This window comes from Saccostrea echinata, unplaced genomic scaffold (assembly GCF_033153115.1).
Source record: "Saccostrea echinata isolate AGI-Se365-2 ecotype Australia unplaced genomic scaffold, CSIRO_AGI_Sech_v1 ptg000033l, whole genome shotgun sequence".
NCBI classification, from domain to species: Eukaryota; Metazoa; Mollusca; class Bivalvia; order Ostreida; family Ostreidae; genus Saccostrea; species Saccostrea echinata.
The window spans coordinates 15,986,277-16,012,515 of record NW_026889782.1 but is presented as its reverse complement, the minus strand read 5'-3'; the positions used below and the strand labels follow the sequence as shown (position 1 = coordinate 16,012,515).

The window sequence follows — 26,239 nt, the reverse complement described above, 5'->3', positions numbered from 1 at the left end:
CAGATTCAACACACCCCTACCATTACACTAAAACCCATGTCCCAGGGTCATGAAATTCATAAATTTGGTAGAGGTACCCTAATCATCATAACTATGCACTTAATTGAAGATTTTCAAACATTTAACACATTTTCACTTTATTAATAAATATAGCCCCCCCCCCCCCCCCCCTTCGATAAACACCAAAACTTGAGACCACAAGTTTTTAAAAATTTTGTAAGAAGCACAATTGTTCATCATAACTATTCTCTTTGTTTATCTGCTCAACACTAAGGAACAGACAGGATTATTTAACAGAATTAATGCATTGTCACTATATTATCAATAGAGTCCCACCCTTACACTAGAACATCTGACTTCTAGGCCATGATTCATGAAGAAGCACTCCTGTTCATCATAACTACACACTTAGTTTACTTTATAACCAGGAGCAGAAATGAATATTTTCAAAGAAATTATGCTTTTTCACTATATAATCAATGGAGCCCCCAACCCCCAACCCCAGGACCATGAATTTTACAATTTTGGAAAAAGCATCCTTGTGCAACATAATCATGCACTTAGTTTGTTTAAATAATACCCAGGAGCAGAGAAGATTTTCAAAGAATTAATGCATTTTCACTATATAATCAATAGAGCCCTGCCCTAACACCAGAACCACTGACCCAGCGGCCATGAATTTCACAATTTTGGAAAAAGCATCATTGCTTGTCATAACCATGCACTTAGTTTGTTTCAATAATACCCAGGAGCAGAGAAGAAGATTTTCAAAGAATTAATGCATTTTCACTATATAATCAATAGAGCCCTGCCCTAACACCAGAACCACTGACCCATGAATTTCACAATTTTGGAAAAGGCATCATTGCTTGTCATAACCATGCACTTAGTTTGTTTCAATAATACCCAGGATCAGAGAAAAAGATTTTCAAAGAATTAATGCATTTTCACTATGTAATCAATAGTATCCCACCCTAGCACCAGAACCCCTAACCCTGGGGCCATGAATTTCACAATTTAGGTAGAGGACCCAATGCCTATTATTATCATGCTAACAGTTTGACTACTTGAAGTCCAGGAGTAAAGAAGAAGATTTTTAAAGATTGCATCAATTTTGATGGTTTTAGCCCCATCCCTGGGGCCCCAAGGGGGGGGGGAAGAACCATTAAATTCAAAATTTTAGTTCCTCTTCACCCAAAGATGTTATATACCAAAATTGGTTGAGCGGTTCTAGAAAAGAAGTTGAAAATGTTCAAAAGTTAACGCACAATGGACGACGTCCGACGACAGACAAAAATGGATAGCAATAGGTCACCTGAGTGACTCAAGTTACCTAAAAATAGGGTGACTAAAAAACAATTAGTCGTCCCAGCTTCCTTCCACTGACCATCAATTCCATTTTATGCAGAAACCACTTTGATACATTGAAAGGATAAAACCAATAAAGTTTTGAAAAGTTTGCTTTGTTAGTTACTGAGAAAAATGAAAATTTAAAAAAAAATCATCTTTTTCCTGTTTCCATGGCAACAATGGGCATTTAGAAATTTCTGAATGTCGACTGAACAAAAAGAGTGTCTAATCATAATTTCTGTAAATTTTCATCACAATTGTCCAAGCCACCACAGAAAACATCTGTGTGTATATTCACCTTTTTCTGTTTATTTCATTCCTAAGGCAACTGTTTGCAAAAGATTCTAATTTTTAAAATAGAAATTGACAAAATGTAAGGAACAATCCTTACAAGTTTCAAAATAATTGCCTGAGCAGGTTGTGAGAAAATTGAAGTTAAGCGGTTTTTACTTTTCTTCTGTTTCCATGGCAACAATGGGTGGTTTGAAAATTTTAAATGTGATTCGCACAAGTACATTTACTGTTTACCATTTATAATTTCTATGAAGATTCATTACGATTGTCTTGGGATCAGCGACAACACTTCAGGACAAAATTTGTCACTTTTTGTAGGTTTCCATGGCAACAGTAGCCATGTCGAAACTGAAAAATATTTTTCGCACAAATTCAGTTGGTCAACATCTTTTATGGAAAGTTTCAGCAACATTGCCCCAGCTATCTGCGAGAAAGTCCATGAACAATGTTTACATGTGTACAATAGCAATATGTCCTCCGACTTCATTCGGGGTGACATAATAAAATCCTTTTTTCACATATAAAAAAGAAACTTGATCAAGGTATAGATCTAAACAATAGCATTTCTGTCACAAGTCTGGCCATTAAAAACTTATAATTTTTTAATAATTAAGGTATAGATCTAAACACTAACATTTCCATCACAAGTCTGGCCATTAAAAACTATAATTTTTTGATTATGTATTTTTGGAAATCTTTTAGGAAGTACACATACACATGTACTTAATATTGTCTTTTTTCAAATAAAGTTCTACTAATAAAATTCTGACTTTTTTATGCATTTTTCTATTCTATTGTAACTTCAGAAAGAATAACTATAATATGTATATACAGTATAATATTACATTATGGTAAGTTGAATTTTTTCAAAAATTTCAATTTGCCTGACATTATTTTTGATGTCACCTACATGCACACAGACACATATACCATACCAATTTAAGAACTGTAAATAAAATTTTGCAAAGGTAACTCAATAGGTATGAAAAAGAAAGACTTGGAACTTATGAATCAAGAAGGTCTGTGATCCAATGCTAACTAGCAATACCCCTCTGAGGTGATATGCTCTTATGAATCCCACCATATGGCATGCCTAAACAGAGAGTGTGCTAAAATTTCAAGCATATGCGATGAGTAACTGCTGAGAAAACTGTGAAGAAAATTTGTTACAGACAGACACACAGACAGGCACACAAGAGTAAAACAGTGTACCCCCCTTTCCTTCAGAGCAGGGGTATAAATATGAAGCAAGTACTGTGGAATCATTTTAATTTGTGGGGTTCAATGCAGAGGCCTTTGGATCGCTTAAATCTGACTTAAAAAAATGTAGAGTGTATAAAAAAGATACAGGTATGGAACTTGTTTCTTCTTAAAATAAAGAAAAAAAAAGTTTTATTTTTTCAGCTTTAAAATAGTTTTTCATTATTTTTATATCCATCTAACACAGTGTATAATGTGGTTAGTTTTCATGGAAATATCTGGTTATGAAAGACGAGACAGAATTAATTATTTATGCCTTTTCTGGAAGAAACTTTAATAATGTAAATTTTCTTTGTTAATTATTAAAATTGCATAATATTTTAGCTTTTAAAAGATATCGTTTTAAAATTATCTTACATAAATAGAATTAATAATTTGATTGTTAAAATCGCATGATAATTTAGCATGTTAAAATTAAGATATAGTTTTAAGAATTTACATTGTTTTCCGAGGTGAAGATCCATCTTGAATCATTTCTTTGGAAAAAAAAACAACAAAAAACAGGTGCTCATCGCCGATAATTGTCATCATCCCGATAAGAGATGTGTAATTAATTAGTAGCCCAAAAATCTGCACAATTAACATACAATATACAAAATGTATACAAGATATATACATATTCCCAGCTCCTCCATACAACAGGTGAACTGGGTGTCCCAATTCGATTTCTACTAATGTATTGATTTTAAAACACATTTTATTCAACAAGATGTCGTGACGTAATGGACGTAATAGTGAACTGGGTGTCCCAATTCGATTTCTACAAATGTATTGATTTTAAAACACATTTTATTCAACAAGACATCGTGACGTAATGGATAATGTCACAAACTAACAAGTGGGAGGCCGCGGTTCAACCCCTGCCTTCTGCAAGAATTTTTTTCTCTTATATTCACTTTTTTTTCATTTTTTTATTCGGAAATAGATTAATTTAATGCCATTATAATAAGAAAACGTGAAGTAAAATTTCTAAGTTAAAAAATAAGCCCATTATTCAATAAAAAGATATAACTGAAAGATAACTGAAAGGCCACAGAAATGTATTTGCCAATCAGTCGACTGAATGGTAATCGAAAGATGAAAGACTGAATGGTGATCGAAAGACCATGGAAAAGTCAGGGGAAAGGATCTTTTCAGTGACCTTTCAGTGGCCATTCAGTTACCATTCCATTGACTGAATGGTGTAATTTCATTATGTGGTGGGCGTGGCTTAAAAAACACTGTGATTCTTCTAGCAAATATACCACAGCAACATCAAAGCAAAATCTAAATTTACCGCCAGTCCTATGGTACAAGTCCATATTAAATCCTTTCGCAAATAAATAATTAGAAAACGTCCGCTTCGACAACTGCACACAGCCATTTTGATTATAAATGTGAAAAGTTATGATGGAACGAAAATTTTCCCAGAATGCATCATATTTTTTTTTTTTTAAAAGTTAGACCCCTAAAATGTTGTTGGTAACTTAGTAAGACCTTTTGATCAAGTCATATAAAATTTTGTAGAGATTGATTGCTAAAAAGCAAATATTCAGTGAACATAGAGCAAATTCTGGGAAAAATTCTTCCCATATTACAATTTTTAGTGTAAATATTCAGAGGCCCAAGCTAATGTTGAGTAAAATAAATAACGTCAATTTTGGAATTGATTTCAGCATATCTCGGGATGTATACGGAATTTCGGGATGAACTTTGGTAGTAATGTAGGTTGTTTATATGTGGAAAGATATGAATAGAAAGAAAAGTTTTAGATCTTTCGATTTAAAAGTATTTTATTGGCAAAAGTGGGTACCCTATGAAATGAGTTCCATACCTTTATTTTTTCAAGTTGGATTAAAGCGATCTAAAGGCCTGTGGTTCCATTTATTACCGTTCGTTCTTAAGCAAAATTTTGTTGGTTCATGGGGACGTAATTTTGTAGGTAACTTGTATATTAAGATGATTCAATGAATAAATACATTGACCAAATAATTGTTCGTGGGGACGTAAATTCATGGATAAGGGTGACCCTCAAACATGATTCCATGGTAACCAATTAATACTGAAAAATCATTCTCATATTTTTTAAGGGATCTTAACCTGTTTTGATCAGACCATAATTCTCAACTTTCTCAACATACCTCTGTAAGCATCAGAAGAACACTGCGCTGAAGTGGGTTTAAACATGTGAACCTTATGTCTGGAATACAGGATACCACATGTGCACCAATGATTAACCGTTTCACTTCCTTGTCACCCATTCTAAAACATAGAAATTCCATAATAATATTGGCCATGGGCCAAAGTGGCCATCTGAGTGATCCACCCCCTCTTAACAAATGAAAGGAAAACAAAACAAGAGGCCCATGGGCCTGCTTACATTGGCTTAGAAAAAGCAGAAATCATTTCAGTGTTCAAAAGTTCATTTGTAAAACTTTAACTGCCCATTGTGGCCCCACCCTAACTTGAGGGTCAAGATTTGAACAAATTTGAATCCACACACTACTTGAGGATGCTTCCATAACAATGACTAAACATGGCTTTGCTGTTCTTGAGAAGAAGCTTTTTAAAGATTTTTCCATAATTATTCCTATTTAAAACTTAAATCCCCCATTATGGCCCCACCCTAACCTTGGGGGTCAAGATTTGAACAAATTTAAATCTACACCACCTGAGGATGCTTCTATATTAATATGACTAATCATTGCTTTGCTGTTATTGAACAGAAGATTTTTTTTACCTAAATACTCCTATGTAAAACTTTGATCACCTATTGTTGACCCATCCTACCCCCTGGGGTCATGATTTGAACAAACCTGAACTTACACTACCTGAGGATGCTTCAATAATTAAATGATTCATCATGATTGCGCTGTTCTTAAGAATAAAATTTTTAAAGATATTTCCTATATATTCTTATGTTAAACTCTTACCCTCTGTTGTGGCACTGCCCTACCCCAGGGGTCATAATTGGAACAAACTTGAATCTTCATTACCTGAGGACTAATCATTGCTTATCTGTTTTTGAAAACAAGATTTTTAGAGACATTTCCTAAATATTTCAATGCAAAACTTTGATCTCTTGTTGTGTCCCCACCCAATCTGAAGGGGTTCATAATTTCAACGAATTTGAATCTACACTACTTGAGGATGCCTCTACTAATGGCTTAGCTATGTTTGAGAAATGATTTTTAAAGACATTTACTATGTATGGACCTATGTAAAACTTGACCCCCTGTTGGGTACCTGCCCTACCCCTGGGGGTCATGATGTGAATAAACTGGTATCTTCTTCTCTGCTCCTGGGTATTAAATAAAGTAACTAAGTACATAGTTATGATCAGCAAGAGAGCCTCTTCCTAAATTGTGAAATTCATGGCCCCAGGGTCAGGGGTTCTGGTGTTAGGGCGGGGCTCTATTCACTATATAGTGAAAATGCATTAATTTTTTGAAAATATTCTTTTCCGCTACTGGAGATTATTTAAACAAACTAAGTGCATGGTTATGATGCATAAGGATGCCTTTTCAATAATTGTGAATTTCATGGCCCCAGGGTCAGGGGTTCTGGTGTTAGGGTGGGGCTCTATTGATTATATAGTGAAAATGCATTGATTCTTTGAAAATCTTCTTCTCTGCTATTGGAGATTATTTAAACAAGCTAAGTGCATGATTATGATAGGCAAGGATGCCTCTTCCAAAATTTTTAAATATATGGAATCAGTTTTTGGGGTTCTTGAGGAGGGGGGGGGGGCTCTATTGATTATATAGTGAAAAAACATTAATTCTATTAATTAATCATTAATGAATCCAGTCTGCTCCTTAGTGTTGAGCTGATAAATAAATTGCTTAGCTATGATGAGAATCGGAGCTTCGAACAGAATTTTTAAATCTTGTGGTCCTAGGGTCAGGGGTTCTGGCATAACGGGGGGGGGGGGGGGGGGGGGGGGGGCTTTTGATAATATATGGAAAAGTGTTAATTCTTTGAAGTCCATAGTTATGATGATGAGGGTAACTCTTCCAAATCTGTAAATTTCTTGACCCTTGGTCTTGGGTTCTGGTGTTAGGCTAAGGCTTTGTTGAACCTGTAGTGAAAATGCATTGTACCTGTGAAATTCTTCTCTGCTTCTGGGCATATCAGAAGCAAAGTGAGTAAAAGTTTAAATGATATAAGTAAGCGTATTTCTACCAGATTTTTGAACATCTGGACCATTTGTCTAAGCATTCTGGTCCTCGGCAGGGCTCTATTAATTTGTATTCTACTGAGAGAAGTTATTCCCCTTTTCCATTCACCTTTGATAATTAATCACTGTAAATAATGTATTTGAAAGGTTAATAGAATAAGATAATTATGCAAGAATGTTTATCGTATAATTCAAAAAGTACTTTCTTAGTTTTAATAATCAGGTAGACCTGAAAATAATAGATAAATAAAAATGAGACAAAAATAACTTATCTTATTAAAAGTTCTTCAAAGACCATAAGAGGGGTCAATGCTAGAGGTCTTAATATGGGTTTAAAATAGACTAGTACAGAAGCACTAATAGTTTGTTTATAGTCTGCATGGTGATAGTGTTAAGTGGGGGACAGATTTGAACTTAAAGTTACACAGCGAGTCAATATCATGTGTTTCTTTTAAGATAATTGTATCATAAAGCTAAAGATTTATGAGAAATATGAATAAGGCGAAGTTTTGAGATCTCAACTGCACGGTAAAGGCAAGAAAAGACTGCAGAATGTAAGTGCCGGAAAAAGAAAAGTTGTATCTATGGCTTGGTTGTTATCATCAATGACAGCATATGTCAAGGTCATGTGTCTTTTATTTTTAGCATGAAACTTGTAAACAACATTGAATTGGAGCAATCAAAAGTGAGGAATAAGTTCTGATCATTTTTTTTTTTGAAGATTATATAAAAAATCCTCGGTCATCCGACATTTATATCCGTGGAATTGACACCATGGTAACTTCTTCAACTTTTCTGCGCATGCGTACCTTAAAGAGGAAGAAGTGAAGCAATTTTCATGTTGGGGCAAACTAAAATTATTTTTACTTATATTTTTTCCATAAAAGTAGATTTTTTAGGTTCTGAAACCTGTAATTTTCTGAAACCTAATACTTTCGAGAATTGAATAAAATTTGCATGTGTCTTGCAAAAATTCTACTTTTGTCAATTTTCCCGTTTTTCCATCACGGTGTCTATTTAATTTATGAGTTGATACTGAATACTAGACTAATTATTTTGTTGATCCTGATCTTCCTACTTCTCTTGCTTTAGGGCAACAAAGCTTCATCTATCAGTGTATTTAACTTCTAAATTGTTGTATTATACTCAGGTGACTGTTAAGGCCCTTGGGCCTCTTGTTAATAAATATGTTTTATGGCCCCAAGATGCATCATAATTCAAGATTTAATGATTATAAACCTCTCAGTATTCGAATTAATGACCTTAAATGTTTTGAAAAGGATTAGCAATAAATTCAGAAAGTAGGTAAAGGTGACCTACTTTAAGTTGACGTACTCTGAGGACCCAAGATACAACAACTGACAAAGTTTGATAAGTCTGAGGAGCATAGGCCTTAAATTGTTCAAAATATGCCTCTATATCATTTTGAAAAAGAATGACTGCAAAATTTAAAAAGTAATTTTTAAAAAATTTAAAAAGTAGGTCATCATGACCTACTAATGGATGATAAATTTAGGGTTCTCACTCTTTGCATATGTTTTTTAGTTCTTCTATTCTTTAATTGGAATGACAAATACATTTAACTTTCAAAATTGGATTGAGATTGGTATGCTTTGCATTATCTGCAACACCTTGCTGTCCCAGTCAGACGACCGAACACACCTCTAATTTTGAAGAGTTCACTAATGGAAACAGAACGTATTGGAGACCAAGGGAGTAGACTTAGATGATATGGTATTTCATTGTGGTTATGCTTTAGGCTAATTATTAGAAAAATGCCAACATCTTGACCGCTTGACGTCCAATATTTTTAAAGATAGAACAGATTTTGATGGCTTTAGACCTAACCCTAAGGCCCCCAAAGTTTATAACCCCAAAGTTTATACAAAAGAAAAAACTGTAATCATGATGCAAAATTTTCAATAATTAATTAATATCTTTTTAATGACTTTTATATTTGTAAGGACTATATCTACCATGAAACTAAATTTTGATAGTTTTAAGCTAAAATTAACTTTTTTTCCCAACAGATTGGTAAGTTTCTTGTTCCTATGTATCAAAACTATACATGAAACAAAAATCACTAAGTAAACAAGCATTCTGAGAGTATTGAATTAGCAATACTAGTCCCCTATTGGCAAGTGTAATCTGGGTACCATTAAAAATTGAAAATGCCATAATTCCGTCAAAAAATCATTGAAGCAAAACAAAATCCATATTTGGTCTTCAACTCATCAAGGTAAACTCACATACAAAAATCAGTTCAATATCTGCAAGCATTTAGAAAAAAAATTAAGAAAAACCCTTAAAAATTAAAAAGGCTATAATTCTGTCAAAAATCATTGAAGCAGAACGAAATCCAAATTTGATCTGTAACTCATAAAGATACCATCACCCACCAAAAATCAGCTCAAATCTGCAAGCATTTAGAAAAAAAATGCGGAAAAACAAATTGGACTGACTGACAGACAGAGGGACAGCTAGACAGAAGGATGAGGAGGAAACCTATAGTCCCCTCCTATTTCTCTGGCAGGGGACTAATAAAAATGAAAGAAAATGAAAGAAAAAGTGAGCAAGCTCTTGTACCCACACTCCCCCAAAACTCGACAATGCAACATGTAATGAATGGCACAGTGCATTTTAATACACAGTATAATTCAAAAAGGGGCATTACTTGCAAAAAATCATCACATCAAAACTTCTTGCATATAAGGACATTCAAATCTTTGTTTACAAATTTAATTGGGCTGAAGTTTCTAGATAAATAATGGAAGAAAAATTTCATGGTAATATACAAATCTATACATTATGTCTGAAATACCTACAAAGTTTCAGGAAATTTAGTGCAGTAGTTATGCACAGTGTAGCAGAGTGCTTGCTGAAAAAAATGATGTGCAACATGTAGGTGTCACTATGACACTTATCATATACAGAGTTGTTAATGAGTGTAAGTCTATGTCAGTCACCTGCGTGGCGCAGTGGTAGAGCGTCTGCTCTAGAGTCGTGATGTAAGGAGTTAATCCTTATGTCGCAGGTTTCGAATCCCAATGTGGGAAGTGGAGAGCATGCCTTCACATGAGACCGTATAAACCGAGGTCCCATGTCGTAGTAGATGCTGGCACGAAAAAGATCCCTCACTGCTCAATGGCCCTGAGTGCCGAGTATAGGTCAAAATTTGCAGCTCTCCACCGGCAAGTGGTGGCGTCTCCATATGAGTGATAAATTCTCGAGAGGGATGTTAAAACTATAAACAAACAAACAAATTAGTCCATGTCCAACACATGACAATTTACACATTTAAATAATTGATGGAAACAAAATTATGATGTAGTCATATGAATCTGTTTATATACTGTACTTATGAAATTATTTAAGACAAAGCACCAATATGGGGGGGGGGGGGGGGGAGAAGTATCCAAGATTTTATGTGTGTGTTTGTGTTAAATCATTAATATTTTGATCTCAAAATCAATAGGGGTTTTTAAACGGGGTTCGTTCCTGAGCTTTTGGGCAGATTTTTGTGTAGACCTCTATCTAAAAAATTCTGCATAATGTTTTCGTTCTTGGAATAAATTTGGATTCTGCAATGCTAATTTAACTATATTCAATTAAAACCCCATGATTAAATTCCATACTGAAAGCATTAAGTTAGCCCAGGAACTATATTTTGTGGCAGAAGGTTTTATAGAAGAAAATGATCAATTTTTCTCATTCAAAATATTTACAGTATTGTTAAGTTTGGATTCCTATTTTTACATGCAGCCTGCACACAAAGTTATTTTGAGCAGTGAAATGTTTTAGGCTGGTCCTAAATAATATATTAAATTAACTGTCATGAATTCTGTCATCATATTGGACAAACATAACAAATATATTATGAAAGTCCTGGAGAAAAAATAGCCCATTTTAGGCTAAAAATTAGCGCTATTTTAGTTTTATCTAAAAATTAACATCACAGACCCCCACTTTTAATTTTATTTTCTGAATAAACAAGATAATTTTAACCATTCTGCTTAAACTCAGAAAAATGTCCTTACTTTCAAATGATTTTATTGCTTGTAAAATTTTAATACCAGAAAAATGAAATTTTTTGAGTGTACAAAGGTCAAATCATTGACTATGCAAAGTAATTTGAAACTTTTTTTGATGTCACAAATTTTCAAGAGACTATTCAAGATGAAAAAAGACTGTATTTGTTCCCATAATTTATTTGGATAAAAAATATTAGAGGAAAAACTTGATTTATGTGTTAGACGTAATTACAGTGCAAAAAGGACATACTAAATGCTCCGTAGCGCCGAAAGAAGTGCATTGACCCCCATTTTTGGTTTTGATTTTTAATTAAGCTATGTGTCTAGATTTCAAAAATATACTTGATAAAAAGTTCTCAATACTTTTGATAACAGGATCCAACCTCCTTAAGGTCATAAAATATTTCACATAAAACTTCATTACAAAAGCTGATTCGTGGACTTCCTTATTACCTAGCTGGAAAGTTTCTTCAATAATAGGCAAAACTCTTAGGGCAAAAATAATGGAATCGGAATTTCCTGGTAATATGCACATCTACACATTGTGTACTAAGATCTGTTTGACCAAATTCTGTGCAGCGGTTTAAGAGGAGTTGCGCTAACAAATTTCATCTCTATATTGAAGATATGGCCAAAAATCTAAGTTGAAAAGTGATGAAATTCCTAGAAAAATAATGGAATCAGAATTTCCTGGTAATATGCACATCTACACATTGTGCACTAAATATCTGCAAAGTTTGATCAAATTCTGTGCAGCGGTTTAAGAGGAGTTGCGCTAACAAACTTCATCTCTATATTCAAGATATAGCCAAAAATCTAAGTTGAAAAGTGCCGAAATTCCCAGAAAAATAATGTAATCAGAATTTCCTGGTAATATGCACATCTACACATTGTGTACTAAGATCTGCAAAGTTTGACCAAATTCTGTGCAGCGGTTTAAGAGGAGTTGCACTAACAAATTTCATCTCTGTAATCAAGATATGGCCAAAAATCTAAGTTGAAAAGTGCATAGACATGCTGATTCCAATATAAATGTACCCCCTAAACTTGTGGGGAATATAATAAGTTTCTGACATCATGTCCTCAGAATAGCACCTAGCTGGCTTAAAAATTGTAAACAAACCAAAATATCTCCCATTTCAATACATATATGTATGAATAATTTACATGATTTATGCTTAAAATTCATCTTAATACATATCATTGTAGACTTCAGATATTACTTTCATTCTATACCTAAGAGGTATTACCAAAATATCAGCAGTTTTTTATTGCTAAGACATTCAGCGATGGAGGTGTGAGTCCAGGGATATGCCCTTCTGGAAATCTGCATCCTTGGTGCTAATGGGGGTTATTTCTAGAACTATCATAAATCAATACTAGATATCATTGAGATGGTGGCCATCTCAAAGGGCCCCGCTTTCATCAATGAAATGAAAATATAAGGTATCTGAAAGGGTTTATTTTGAAGAGGAACATTTGTGTACTATTAAGGGATGTGTTGTTTGAGTCTAAAGGGCTTCTATGTTATCCTTGTTCTAATAAAAAATGGCAAGAAAATTACGAGTGCTCAATACCTCCTATCAAAAAATGGCACAAAAATCACGAATGCTGCATATCCTCTATGAAAATTGTTGCATATCATCTATCAGAAATATGGATGGAAATCACAATTGTTCCGTACCCTAAGTCAATTGGTAAGGTTTGAGGCTGACTGGACTTAAGGGAAAGAAATTATGCACCGAACAAAGATTTTAAACAGAGAGGCTATTTTTGAAATTGATCCTTGACCTAGAAACTTCGTTCAAGGTCACTGCACATCCATTGACCAGTGGCACCCTATGTGAAGTATGGTTCATATTGGAGAGAAGATATGCTCCGGACAAGGATTTTTCATATAATTCTGCTATGACCTTGACCTTTACCCAAAGACACTCTGTGGTGAAGTATAAGCCACAATGTGCCAAGGAGAGAGAAAATATGCTCTGGACAAGAATTTGAATAGAGAGACTATTTTTGACCTCGACTCTTGACCTAAAAACTTTGTTCAAGGTCACTGCACATCCATTGACAGTGTGAGCCACATTGGACCAAGAGGAGAGAAGATATGCTCCGGACAAGGATTTTCCATATAATTCTGCTATGACCTTGACCTTAGACCTAGAAACATGGTTCAAGGTCACTGCACACCCTTTACCCAAAGACACTCTGTGAGTGAAGTATGAGCCAGATTGGGCCAAGGAAAGAGATCTCGGACGGACGGATGGACAGACTGATCACTATAGGGCACCCGCAGAGCTGGGCCCTAATAATTTAAATGTTACATGTCTGTTAACCAGGAAATTTCTCATAACTAAAAGGGAATTTTTGACATACTTTTAAAGGGGAAAGGTACCTTTTACTGATAGTTAAAACAGCATTGATAAATCTCTGAAACAGTAGATATAAATGCTGGACAAAGTTTGATAAGAAAATCTCACTTGAGATTCTGGCAGCTAATAAAAGGACAGATGCCAGACAAAATACTCATATGTGTCCTATATCTGTAAATCTTAAGAAATATTTATAAAATGGTACATACTCTGGCTCCAAAAAAAAAATTTTGGAAAAGACCATAAACAGTTCTTGCAAGTGTGCTTCTCTAACTGGTTTTGCTAACCAACTTTCAGTCATGCTTGAATTCATTATATCTAGAAACTTTTTGTAGTAGTTGAGGAAACTTCGCACATTGTGAGACCAAGCAAAGAATAACCTGAAACAAAAGAAAAATAAATATCTGATGTAAAAATATATTTTCATTGAAAAAAAAATTGCATGTTTTCCTATTAAATAATATATATTAAATAAAATATAAATTCCTAACAAGAGGCCCAAGGGCCTTAAGGTCACCTAAGTATAATACAAAACTATAGAAGATCCCTAAAATTATATAATGTAAGAAAATAATCTGATAAAGCTATGGTGACCACAAGCATGAGCAAGTGGGCTTATCAGGAATCAACAAAATAATTAGTCTTTTACTTAGTACTTAACAGATCTTAAATTACATCAATTAACTTTGCCTGTACTTCCCCCTGTGAATTTGTCACTACCATCACACAGACTAAATAAAAAACATTGCTGAGCACCATTAATAGCACTATCTCATTCCCTAATATAAAAAGATAATGGAATTTTGTCTCATTTTCTTATGATCCATTTTTTTTTATTAGTCTATCTACCTGACCATTAAAGACAATGAAGGTACATGTAACATGAAAATTCTTGTTCAAGTCTTTTACCTGACTTTTCAATTGCTTTTAAGTTATTTACAGTGATTCATTATCATAGGTGAATAATAATCTCTCAGCAGAATACAAATTAATATAAAGGCCCTGCCTAGTGCCACAGCACTTGACTAACTGTGGTCTAGAATTTCAAAAATCTAGTATAATACCTTTGCTTATTACAACTTTGTTTGCTCTTTGCTCTCTCCTGGAGCAGAAAGGAAGATTATCAAAGAAATAATGCATTTTCAGATTTAACACAACTCCACCCTATTACCAGATTGTAGATCCCCTGATCCAGATGCCACAATCATGACAATGTTCATAATTTTGGAAGAGGCACATTTGCTTATAATAACTATGCACTTATTTTTTCAGCATGTTCAGATACCAAAGTTATTCAGGGATTTATCAGCCTATTTTGGGAAACGCCATTTTTGGGGAATTGGGAAAAAATTATCGGCTATTTGATGAAATTGGGAAAAATAAAAAAATCTTGCTTACATCATGTATTCATATGTAATTCAATGTAATTCATTTAACATTTCAGCATGAACTCTAATTTGGGCAACCAAACAGACAAATTAATAATCCAACTTCATCATACAAGATCAATTATCAGAATAATAGACTTAAAAAACACTAAATATGGCTTCATTGAGTATAAAGTATTTATATAACTTAAGGTAGTACATGTGTATATGAGATTCCAATTTAGGTCATTTAAGAATTTATCTGTTTCTGGATGTTATAAACCTCCTGCAGTTTAAAAATTATACTAAGTTCCATTTTAATTTGTAAAAATCCATTGAAAATATATTTTTCTATCTGAAATAATGCCTACAGTTCTTACCATTCACTCATAGATCAATTGAGTAGGTTGAAATAACTTAATAAATCTACATAATAACACAATATCTCCATTTTCAGAAAAACAGAGGAAATTCGGAGTAAAAGTCGGCGATGTTTTACAGTGTTTTTTAAAACATGTTATGGCTGTAGGTTTGCTAAATGAGTTAAACAGAGGAAAATTACAGATAATCTGACAATTTTACTTTGTGTTAATTAAATATAAAAGCATTGTTCACCAATTGGGAAAAAATACTGCCAAATTGGGAAAAATTGAACTTATTTTCAATTGGGAATGGGGCCGAATTTCGGCCCCTGAGAGGGTACTGATAAATCCCTGTTATTTGATACCCAAGAGCTGAGAAGATTTTTAAAGAATAAAATGCATTTTCACTATAAAATCAAAAGAGCCTGACCCTAACACCACAGTTCCTAACCCATGGGCCAAGAAATGCTAACGCTTTTATTCATAAATCTACCGCATTTCTATAACAGTTTTGTCAAAACCATTTTTGGTTCGCTTGAGTAGCCATTCTTGAAGCCAACTCTCATAAAATCTTGTTAGATATCGCATGATTTGACCTGGGAGCATACAAACACTTTTTTGTACCAATGTTTACAAGATTTCAAGCACGTATTTGACAACAACAAATGCACAAATCTCCGTGATTACACTGGTCATGATAAATTTTATCGACATTCCCGCTAAGAATAAAGTGCCCCGCCACAGCATGATACGACCGTCAAATATTGTTCAATTATCATAAACAGTTTAGAGTGCAAGAAAATCATGTACTCAACCAAATACAAGGATTTCCATGATTTTTCCATTCCTTATAATAATTTTTTTTATACATCTCCTGTGGTGTAGGCATTTATTATAACAAATATTACATTATACATCCTCAACTGGTTGTGTTAGAGCTTGACAAATGCCCATCTGCCCCCCCCCCCCCCCCCATCTTTCATATTTGTGAGATATGATGCTCTGAAATTTGTTAGTTGATATTTTCAAAAAATTAAATAAAAATATACTAAACAATATCAATTTAGTCTTAACAACTTAATCTATACCAAATTAATTTTAAAACAAGAGGCCCACGGGCCTTATAGGTCACCTGAGTATCAAGCAACAACTTCGCCACAATGGATTCATGTTTTAAACCAGAGGCCATGAAATTCACAATTTCGAAAGAGGCACACTTGCTCATCATAATTTTACATTTAGTAAGCTTACTTAATACCCAGAAAGAGAGCAGAGGATTATCAAAGAATTAATGCATTTTCACTATGTAATCATTAGAGCCCTGCCCTAACACCAGAACCATGATGCAGGGGCCATAAAATTCACAATTTTGGAAGAGGCATCCTGACATATCATAACAATAATCTTAGTTCATCAGCTTAATACCCAGGAGAAAAGAAGAAGATTTTCAAAGAATTATTGCATTTTTACTATGTAATCATTAGAGCCCCACCCTAACACCAGAACCCCTGACCCAGGGGCCATGAAATTCATAATTTTGGAAGAGGCACCTTTACTCATCATAACTATGCATCAGTTTGTTTGTTAAATACCCAGGATCAAAGAAAAAGATTTTTAAAGAAATAATGCATTATCAATATATATTTAACAGAGCCCCACCCTAACACCAGAACCCCTGACCTAGGGGCCATGAATTTCACAATTTTGGAACAGGCACCCTTACATATCATAACTATACTCTTAGTTCATCGGCTTATTACCCAGGAGAAAAGGAAAAGATTGTCAAAGAATTATTGCATTTTTACTATGTAATCATTAGAGCCCCGCCCTAAAACCAGAACCCCTGACCAGGGGGCCATTAAATTCACAATATAGGAATAGGCACCCTTATTCATCATAACTATGCCTTCAGCTTGTTTGCCCTGGATCAGAGAAGATTTTTAAAAGAAATAATGCATTTTCACTATACATGTATATTCAACAGAACCCTGCCCTAACACCAGAACCCCTGACCCTGGGGCATGAAATTCACAATTTTGGAAGAGGCACCTTTCATCATCATAACTATGTATTTATTTTGTTTTCATAATATCCAAGAGCACAGAAGAAGCTTTTTAAAGAAATAATGCATTATCACTATATATTCAACAGAGCCCCACCCTAACACCAGAACCCCTGACCCTTGGGCCATGAAATTCACAATTTTGGAAGAGGCACTCTTTCTCATCATAACTATGTACTTAGTTCATCGGCTTAATACCCAGGAGCAGAGGAGAAGATTTTTGAATAATTAATGCATTTTCACTATATAATCATTAGATACCCACCCTAACACCAGATCCCCTGACCCAGGGGCCATGAAATTCACAATTTTAGAAGAGACACCTTTCCTCATCATAACTATGCATATTGTTTGTTTCCTAAATACCCAAGAGCAGAGGAGAAGATTTTTTAAGAATAATGCTTTTCACTACATATTCAACAGAGCCCCACCCTAGCACCAGAACCCCTGACCCTGGGGCCATAAATTTCACAATTTAGGTAGAGGGCTCAATGCTTATTACATTCATGCCAAGAGTTTGCCTGCTTGATGCCCAGGAGTAAAGAAAAAGATTTTTAAAGATTGCATTAATTCTGATGGTTTTAGCCCCACCCCTCAGGCCCCAGGGGGGTAGGGGTCATTAATTTCGTAATTTTTACTCCCCTTCACATATAGATGCTATGGGCCAAATTTGGTTGAAATTGGTTCAGTGGTTCCAGAGAAGAAGCTGAAAATGTTCAAATGTTAACGCACTACGGACGACGCACGCTGACGGACGAAAACAGATAGCAATAGGTCCCCTGAGTAAACTCAGGTGACCTAATAAAAGGCTGGACATAAAGACATATGCTATAAATAGACCAGTAGTTCTTCTGTATAATTCCCAAAGGATACAGATAAGAGCTGCTTGATCAGAGATGCTCTAACAAAAGCTAGCCTTCCTACATTGAACTCATTGATTAATCTTTAACTGGATGCATGTCCAATCATTACTCCCAAGAGATGAATGGATCTGCACTATCTGCTGTGTAATAAAAAGGCATATTTATGTCATTCTGAAATTAAATTTGAAAACAAAGATTTTTTTTTAATTTGTTACAAAGATTTATAAAGAGAGAAAAAACTTGTGTAATCTTCATGCAATATTTTTAATAAGGTTCCTGCATGACTCTTAGATACATTAAGGGACTATCTACCATAATTAAAACATTTGTTTTTAAATACTTGACGACATATTTAGATTTAAAATCAGACTTGTTTTAAGCTGTAATTCATATAAGGACATCGGGCATGCTGATTCCACAGTTCCCAAGAGATATAGATAACACCTGCTTGATCAGAGATGCTTTACCAGTTAGCTCCTCACACTAAACTCATTAATTTTCCTCTAATTTGACATGCAATTTTCTGTTATCAAAATTCTCCTTGACCAGTGCTTGATAATTACACCCATGGGAGGGGTGGAATTTCTCTTATAACATTACATTTGTTATAGATTGCTGTAAAGTATATAATGAAAAAAAATAAGTATTTTCTTAACATTTTTCTAATAAGGATACTGCAACACTCTTACATTTTTTGGGATTGTGTAATTTAATAGTAAAAAGACATATTTTTTTAAAATTTAACTTCAATTAAAGGTCACAGTGACCTTGAAATAGGTCACAACACACCTTCTACATAAGATCCATAAATTGGCCAAGTTTGATGATTCTAAGTCTAATAGTTTTCAAATTATGAGCTGGACAGGATTTTTTCATATTTGGCCATAGTATCTTAATTAAAGGTCAGACCGACCTACTTTTTGTGCACAACACACCTTCTATCCAAGAAGTATCAGCTTACAAAGTTTGATAATCCTAGGCCTAATAGTATTAAAGTTATGAGCCATGGACACAAGAAAAGCTAACAGACAGACAGACGGACATGAACGCCTTAACATAATACGTCCCGTCTAAAGACGGGCGTATAAAAAGGGACATTTTCCATTAAAATTTAAAAAGGTAAGGGTATTAAGCAGCATTCATTTTAATAATTTTTCTTTTGCATCTCTACATTCATTTTTGATTGCAGGAAATCCATTTTTTAATGAAAGATAGGAACTAGTTTTAGATCTGAATTAAGGTATCTGACCCATAAGAGCCTCAGATTCAATGAATCTGAATGTATGTAACAGACATATATTGGCTAAATACTCAGTATATGTAGACATAATATTCATGTTTTAGTATCAATATGTAAAAGTGGAATGTGTCCTTTTTTTTTTTACCTTGTCCTGTCCTTGAAGAGTTATCCCTCTTTGCTTTTAATCAATAAAAATCAATTGTAAAAAAAATCTATTAGTTTTCAATGTTTTTTCCATTCCTAATAATTAAATGCAACATTCCACCACAGCATTTATTTATATTCTTAGTATTTAAATTTTAATTTTCAAAAATTTGCTTGTCCCCATAGACCTCAATGCAATCTTCATTAATTAATTACTGCTTAGGTAAATAAATTTTTGAAAATTTCTCGTGGTAAATCCTTTTCTACCATAAAATGCTTTGAATTAATATCAGAGTATTTAATACAGGATGGATATTTTAGATTAGAAAATTTGGTCCTAATATGGGTCGGATACCTTAAACGATGTCATCATTTGCTGTATTTGACAACTGAATGAACATTCAGAATTAATTGCTTCCAGGCTATATCAATAAAGATCACTCTTCAAAAGGCTTACTGTAGATTCCTAAATATACGCAAGGAATTAATTATCGCGTAATTTCGCGATAAGCACCACTCATGAAATAAAATTACTCACTTTTATTTTTATGGTGCTGAAATCAATGTAAAAATCTCTTGATAACCGTCCACTCGCTAATTATTGTTCTCGCAATTTTACGTTAATGAGCCATTTCGCGAAAATAAGTTCTTACGAAAAATAGGGAATGTACAGTAATTAAGCAGCCACTCAAAGCAAAATGATGAGCATGAAAAACATTTATATTTGTATAATTTATCTCAAAAAAAAACTTAAGGTGTTTATGTCTACTTCATTGCAGCAGTGTAATGGTTTGGGCCATGGATATCCGCCTGGGTAGCTCAGTCAATAGAGCACCTGACTAGTAGGGCTGGGTATCAGTTGGGATTTTCATACTGCGATATATTGCGATATTTGAAACTGTATTGAGATATGTATTGCAATATTTTTAATAACAGTTAAAATGCTCTTTTCTTATTTTAATTAACCTCCAATTATAAGCAGAATGTATAAAACTTTTATAAATACGTTGTAACAAAAGAAGTTCTTGTTGGTTTTATTACAGTTTGGCAACAAAATGCAACCAAACAACAGAAACCTTTACTGTTTGGTACTGTTTGACACGACTGAATATGTTTCTGACATCATAAATTTCATATTTTACTTTATAAATCTAAAGCCATTAAGCCAAGCATTTTGCACGTATCGGTACTGGAAAAACGATTTTTTTTGTTAACAAATAGCAATATATCGAAATATCGAAATCATTGCACTGCCCTACTGACTAGTGATGCAGGGGTCACGGGTTCGATTCCCGGTCTAGTCTACAGGTGAAAGTCCTCCCAGGGTCTAATAAGAACTTGGGTTGTGTATTTGAGGCCGAAGACAATTTAAGGAGGAGGAATGTAATGGTATGGGCCATGGATATCAGCCTGGGTAGCTCAGTCGGTATTTAAGTAACATCAACAATCATGTCGCATACATTTGCCGCATAAATATTTATGAAAGCATTGAGAGCTATTTATTTATCGTTTTGTAATGATATACATTTTTAATATTTTGATATAAAAAATATCTTGACTACAATAAGCAGTAGACAAAATTTTTATTGGAGGAAAATTCGTTAAAATCTAAAATATATTTTTAAAGAGAATACAAAATGTTACGACTCACTTTATTGCTTAATTACTAGATAAAATTAGTTCGTTCAATTATGAACACCGCGCTTCATTTCTTTTATTTCAATTAAAACCAGAAGTCTTTGTCAAGACTGTAGCTCTCCTGGTTTGTACTTGTAACAATTAAGGAAGAGAAAAGTAGCACTTGGACTTAAAACTTTGCAACAGCAATAAATAAATAGTAATCCTTGTTTTACGCTCTTTTTGTGGCAAGATGAATTGCAATCAGACTAAAACTGTAGAAGGAGTAGCCTTTTAAAAGAGTTTTAGAGAAATTTTGATTTTAGTTACCATGGCAACATTATTCATCAAAATCAAAAAAGCAATTAAGACAATTATGTATCTTAGTGTAGTTTACTTGCCATGTTATATTAAAATCAGACCAAACTGTAGGCAAAGTAATGTTTTGAAAGTATATAAAAGAAATTCACTTTTTTTGTAATCATGGCAACACTTCACCAAAATCAAAAACTTGATATACAGAATTCTGCATCTTAGTGTAGTCTACTTTTGTGTAGGAGTGAAACGGTTCACCGCGGTATCGATGCACCGCGGTATTTTTTCTCGGTTTGATACACGGTGCAAAATCTCTAATTTTCGGTTCGGTTCATTTTTCGGTCGGGATCGTTATTCAGTCGGGTTTGGCATAAGGTATAACACGTTACTCAGAATAAATAAGTATAGAAAACGTAAATTTTTGATGACTGATTGCTTGTAAAATAATTTTTGACAGTCAAATAATTTTAATCAATTTCTTCTAGTCAATTTGCAAATAAAATTCGTAAAATATGTGACTAGATTTAGAAAAAGAAAGCATAAAACAACGTAGAATTTGTTTCCTTCTATCAAAATGTATCGTATCGAAAATAACCGAACCGAGACAAAATTATACAATACGTATCGAACCGTGAAGGAGGTGTATCGTTTCACCCCTACTTTTGTGCCAAGTTATATTTAAATCAGACCAAAACTGTAGGAGGAGTCGCATTTTGAATGCATTTCACAGAAATTTCTATTTTTAGTAACCATGGCAACAATGTTCACCAAAATCAAAAATCAATATACAGAATAATGTATCTTAGTGTAGTCTACTTGTATGCCAAGCTATATTGAAATCAGACCAAAACTGTAGGAAGGGTAGCATTTTGAAAGTATTTCACAGAAATTTCTATTTTTAGTAAGCATGGCAACACTGTTCATCAAAATCAAAACCTGATACACAGAATAATGTATCTTAGTGTAGTCTACTTGTGTGCCAAGTCAGTGTTTTTTTTCAGTACTTTGGGACTGGAGGCTGGGGCCCTCTGAGAATTAGGAATTCCAGCGTCAATTAGGCTAAATTGAGAATTTCCAAGAAAACCCAGGCACATAAAAAGCATTGTCAAAAAACATTGTTTTTGTCTTTGTATTACTTTAACAAACAATTGTTATAACAAATCAAGACTATTCTTGGTATGTATTATCTAATTACTTATATCAAGAACAATAGTGGTATGAAATATCTAATTATGAAGAAACCCAACACGGCTGAACAACAAAACCTGCTTGAACTTCACTGAAAAACATGCACTAAACAAACTGAATTCAATCACATATTTTGCAAGTTTTTCTTTGGGAAAACTTTCAATACATTTTGGGAAAATACAGGCATATTTTCAATTGGGACTGGGGCCGAATTTCGGCCCCAAATCTGCCCTAAAAAAATCACTGCAAGTTATATTGAAATCACACCAAAACTGTAGGAGGAGTAGCATTTTGAATGTATTTCACAGAAATTTCTATTTTTAGTAACCATGGCAACACCGTTCATCCAAATCAAAACAGATAAACAGTATTATGTATCTTAGTGTAGTCTACTTATGTGCCAAGTTATATTGAAATCAGACCAAAACTGTAGGAGGAATAGCATTTAAAGAAATTGTTTACAGACAGACAGATAGACAGACAGACGGACACCTTACTTTCGCATAAGTCTCTGACCAGTAGAGCTAAAAATATACAGACAAGCGAAATGCTTCTTTAACAAATAACATTCCAATAAAAGCTTTACCATTCACGTTAGCTCAGTCAGTAGAGCGCTTGCTCCGTGATCGGGAGGTCGTGAGTTCGAATCTCGGCTGCGACTGACCTAAGTCGATAAAAAATGGGTAGCAACTGTTCCTTCGCCATGCGCTCAGCACTTTGAAGTGAAAGTTGCGGGTCCTTCGGATGAGACCTTAAAAAGAGAGGCCCCGTGTCATGGCAGGCGTTGGCACGATAAAGATCCCTCACTGCTCAATGGCCCTGGGTGCTGAGTAAAGGTTAAAATTTGAAGCCCTTCACCGTTATATGGTGACATCTCTATATGAGTGAGAAATTCTCCAATGGGACGTAAAACAACATAGAATCAATCCAATAAAAGCTTACAAAACGAAATTTGTAAGTTTCTTACCGCAAGATCACGCCTGATTAAAACCACAAACAATTAATTGAGCCTGATACACGCAAGATCTCTCACGATACACGAACGAACATGCATGTTTCACGAACGATACTACACAATTGGTTTGTCAACAATAATGTTGCAGCCACTGTATGACGTCACAGAAAATAGTTTCCTTGTCATAATGGGTCTTAATATACTGAGTATTCAACACCTACACATCTGTTATGTATTCAATTTCATAGAATCTTTTGCTATTAGAAATGGAATACTTTTAAACTTCTTTATTGCTGATTTAGCATCCAACCTCTCCAGCTAGTTTCTGAATGCCTGACCATGCAGACTTTCCCAAAGCCTTGCCTTATATATGTACTCTTTGGCTAGTCCATTCAAAGGGTTGTCAGGTCATTCCACTATTTGAAGTCTTTAGTGCATTTTACTCAAATACCCCTTAACCATTGCACTTATATATTCCTATGTAAATCCTGACCCACTGTTGTAGCCCCACCCTGGCCTACCCCCAGGGGGTCATGATTTGAACAAACTTGAAACTACACAATGAAATATTATTACTACAATGAACTATTAACATTGAAATATCATTATTGTTTGATCTGGTTTTATGCATGTATAAACTAAGATTGTATGGCAAAATTTTGGTTCAACAATGTATTCAATTTTAAGAAATCACTAGTAGAGTAGGCGAAAATGCCTATCAAATGCACTATGGCTCCTTCATACAAGTGGTGTCGAAATCTGCAGGAAAAATTGAAAAGAAATACTGTGGACAATAAAGTATTTTTATCTGAGATTATGATAAAAGTTTTTTTTACTAAGTAAGCAGGTCCTGCACAATCTCTTGATTTAGCTATATAGCTTTATTAAGCTATTCAGAATAGCTTGATTTAGCTATTTTATCACACTTTTTTCTTAAATGTGTAATTTTCTCACCATGGACAAAAAGTTGCACCTTGCTGCAGTGATGATATTCAACCTTGAACTCATCTGATATTGATGCATGTAAAAATCACTTTTTAAAATCTCTTGAGAGACTTTGTTCTCAAATTTCTAAATGTTTTGAGGCTATATAAAGCAAATGATACAGTTACTTCTTCAATGAAATTATAAAGGAGGCCAATTATGGTCAACAAGATAATTGATTGGTAATAATTCAGTACAACAAGAAGCAATCATACTTATCCATGCCTCAACGCACACAAGGTAGTGTACAGTAACTCAAACAATGGAAATACATCTTTTGCTTAAAAGTATTCAAATGCTGCAATGTTAGAACTATCTTTGATTTCGGTTGTTGTTTTGATAGCCCATAGTACATATATGAATAGTCAAATACTTGCGACTTTTTGTCTATTTCTTACAAAAAAACATTTTTGTGAAAAACTGTATATAAATAACTTTATCAAGCTATTTTGAATAGCTTAATAAAGCTATATAGCTATTTCAAGCTATATAGCTAAATCAAGAGATTGTGCTGGACCTGGTAAGTGAACAGAAAATTGTGGGTGCCAAAATATCAGTGTGGGCTATTAAAACTTGTGAAGTTGGGAAGAACCCACATGGCCCCCAAGGTTTAAAATGTTTTTTGCAACCCTTTTTTGGGGGTAGTACCGTGTCTCTGACTGTTTCAGGGTGTGTAGCTGCTGCTAGTGCTAATTCAAGCTATATCATGTATATAGCTAAATGAGGCCAAACAAAAAAATATGTGTGGTTCCTGTTACACTTCCAAAAAAAATAGGGTAGGTAGGTAGGGATTTTTTTTTTTTTTAACAAAATGATTTTCTTAATTTTTTCTAAACAATACCTATCACTGCTTTGCAAATGGCATTTAGATGTGGTGTGATAATATACTAGTCAATATTGGTAGGGGACACCTACATGCTAGCTTGCTTTGGATTTAACATTATTAAACGCTTGCACTATGTTTTGCAAGGAGGCCGTCATTGCTGAAACTAAAACTTAAACTGGAGCCATTGATGGAAATCGGGGGAAATTCCGGAAAAAATATGAAAATTCCCAAAAAAAAGTTTAGGGTCGGAGGTATAAAATAGGGAAGGTCGGGTAACCGGAACCACACATATTTTTTTATTTGGCCTGAAGATATTATGTTGGACCTTTTTAATTAAGCAGTAAAAATTTCGACATACTTACGCTTTGTTTCGCCATTCTTTGCCAAGATATTCATCCTCTTTTTTTAATACATCATTAATAAACGTGTCAAAATTGTTAAGAATTTCTCGAAGCCTTGTAGTAGAATCAGATAATTTATCCAAACTTTTCAGTGTCTCTTTTTCTGGTAAATCAAGAGAAAAAACAAGGCCTCTCTTGCATAACGTTTTAAGAGTAGAAACAAAATCTGGCACCTTCTTATCACACACCTCGTGCGCTCTTGACTGAATTTTGATAGTGAATTCCTCAATAGTAATTGGATCGTTGTAATATGCTATTCCGAATTCATCGAGTGTTTTCGTGGTCCACTTTGAAATAGTATTTAGGTCAGCATGAAGATGCGATCTTTTTGGCCTCGCACCATAGTTTCCTGTTGTATCGCTTGAACTCGAACCACGGCAAAAGGATGTTGTTGGCCTTTTTCTATTAAATCTGGGTGGCTGAAATGGATCGTCATCAGGAGACGCCAT

The 26,239-nt window shown here is 34.1% G+C and overlaps 1 protein-coding gene across 1 annotated transcript in view; it reads right to left on the bottom strand.

Annotated features, from left to right (window-relative positions):
- Nucleotides 1–26,239, bottom strand: part of LOC133198191 (uncharacterized) — a 54,692-nt gene extending 28,453 nt beyond the window's left edge. The window contains exons 1-3 of the mRNA XM_061334320.1: nucleotides 25,752–26,239; nucleotides 13,676–13,846; nucleotides 5,025–5,145 (exon numbers count right to left, since the gene is read on the bottom strand). Of these exons, the coding sequence (XP_061190304.1) occupies nucleotides 5,025–5,145; nucleotides 13,676–13,846; nucleotides 25,752–26,239 (780 nt within the window). The remainder of the gene's footprint in view (nucleotides 1–5,024; nucleotides 5,146–13,675; nucleotides 13,847–25,751) is intronic.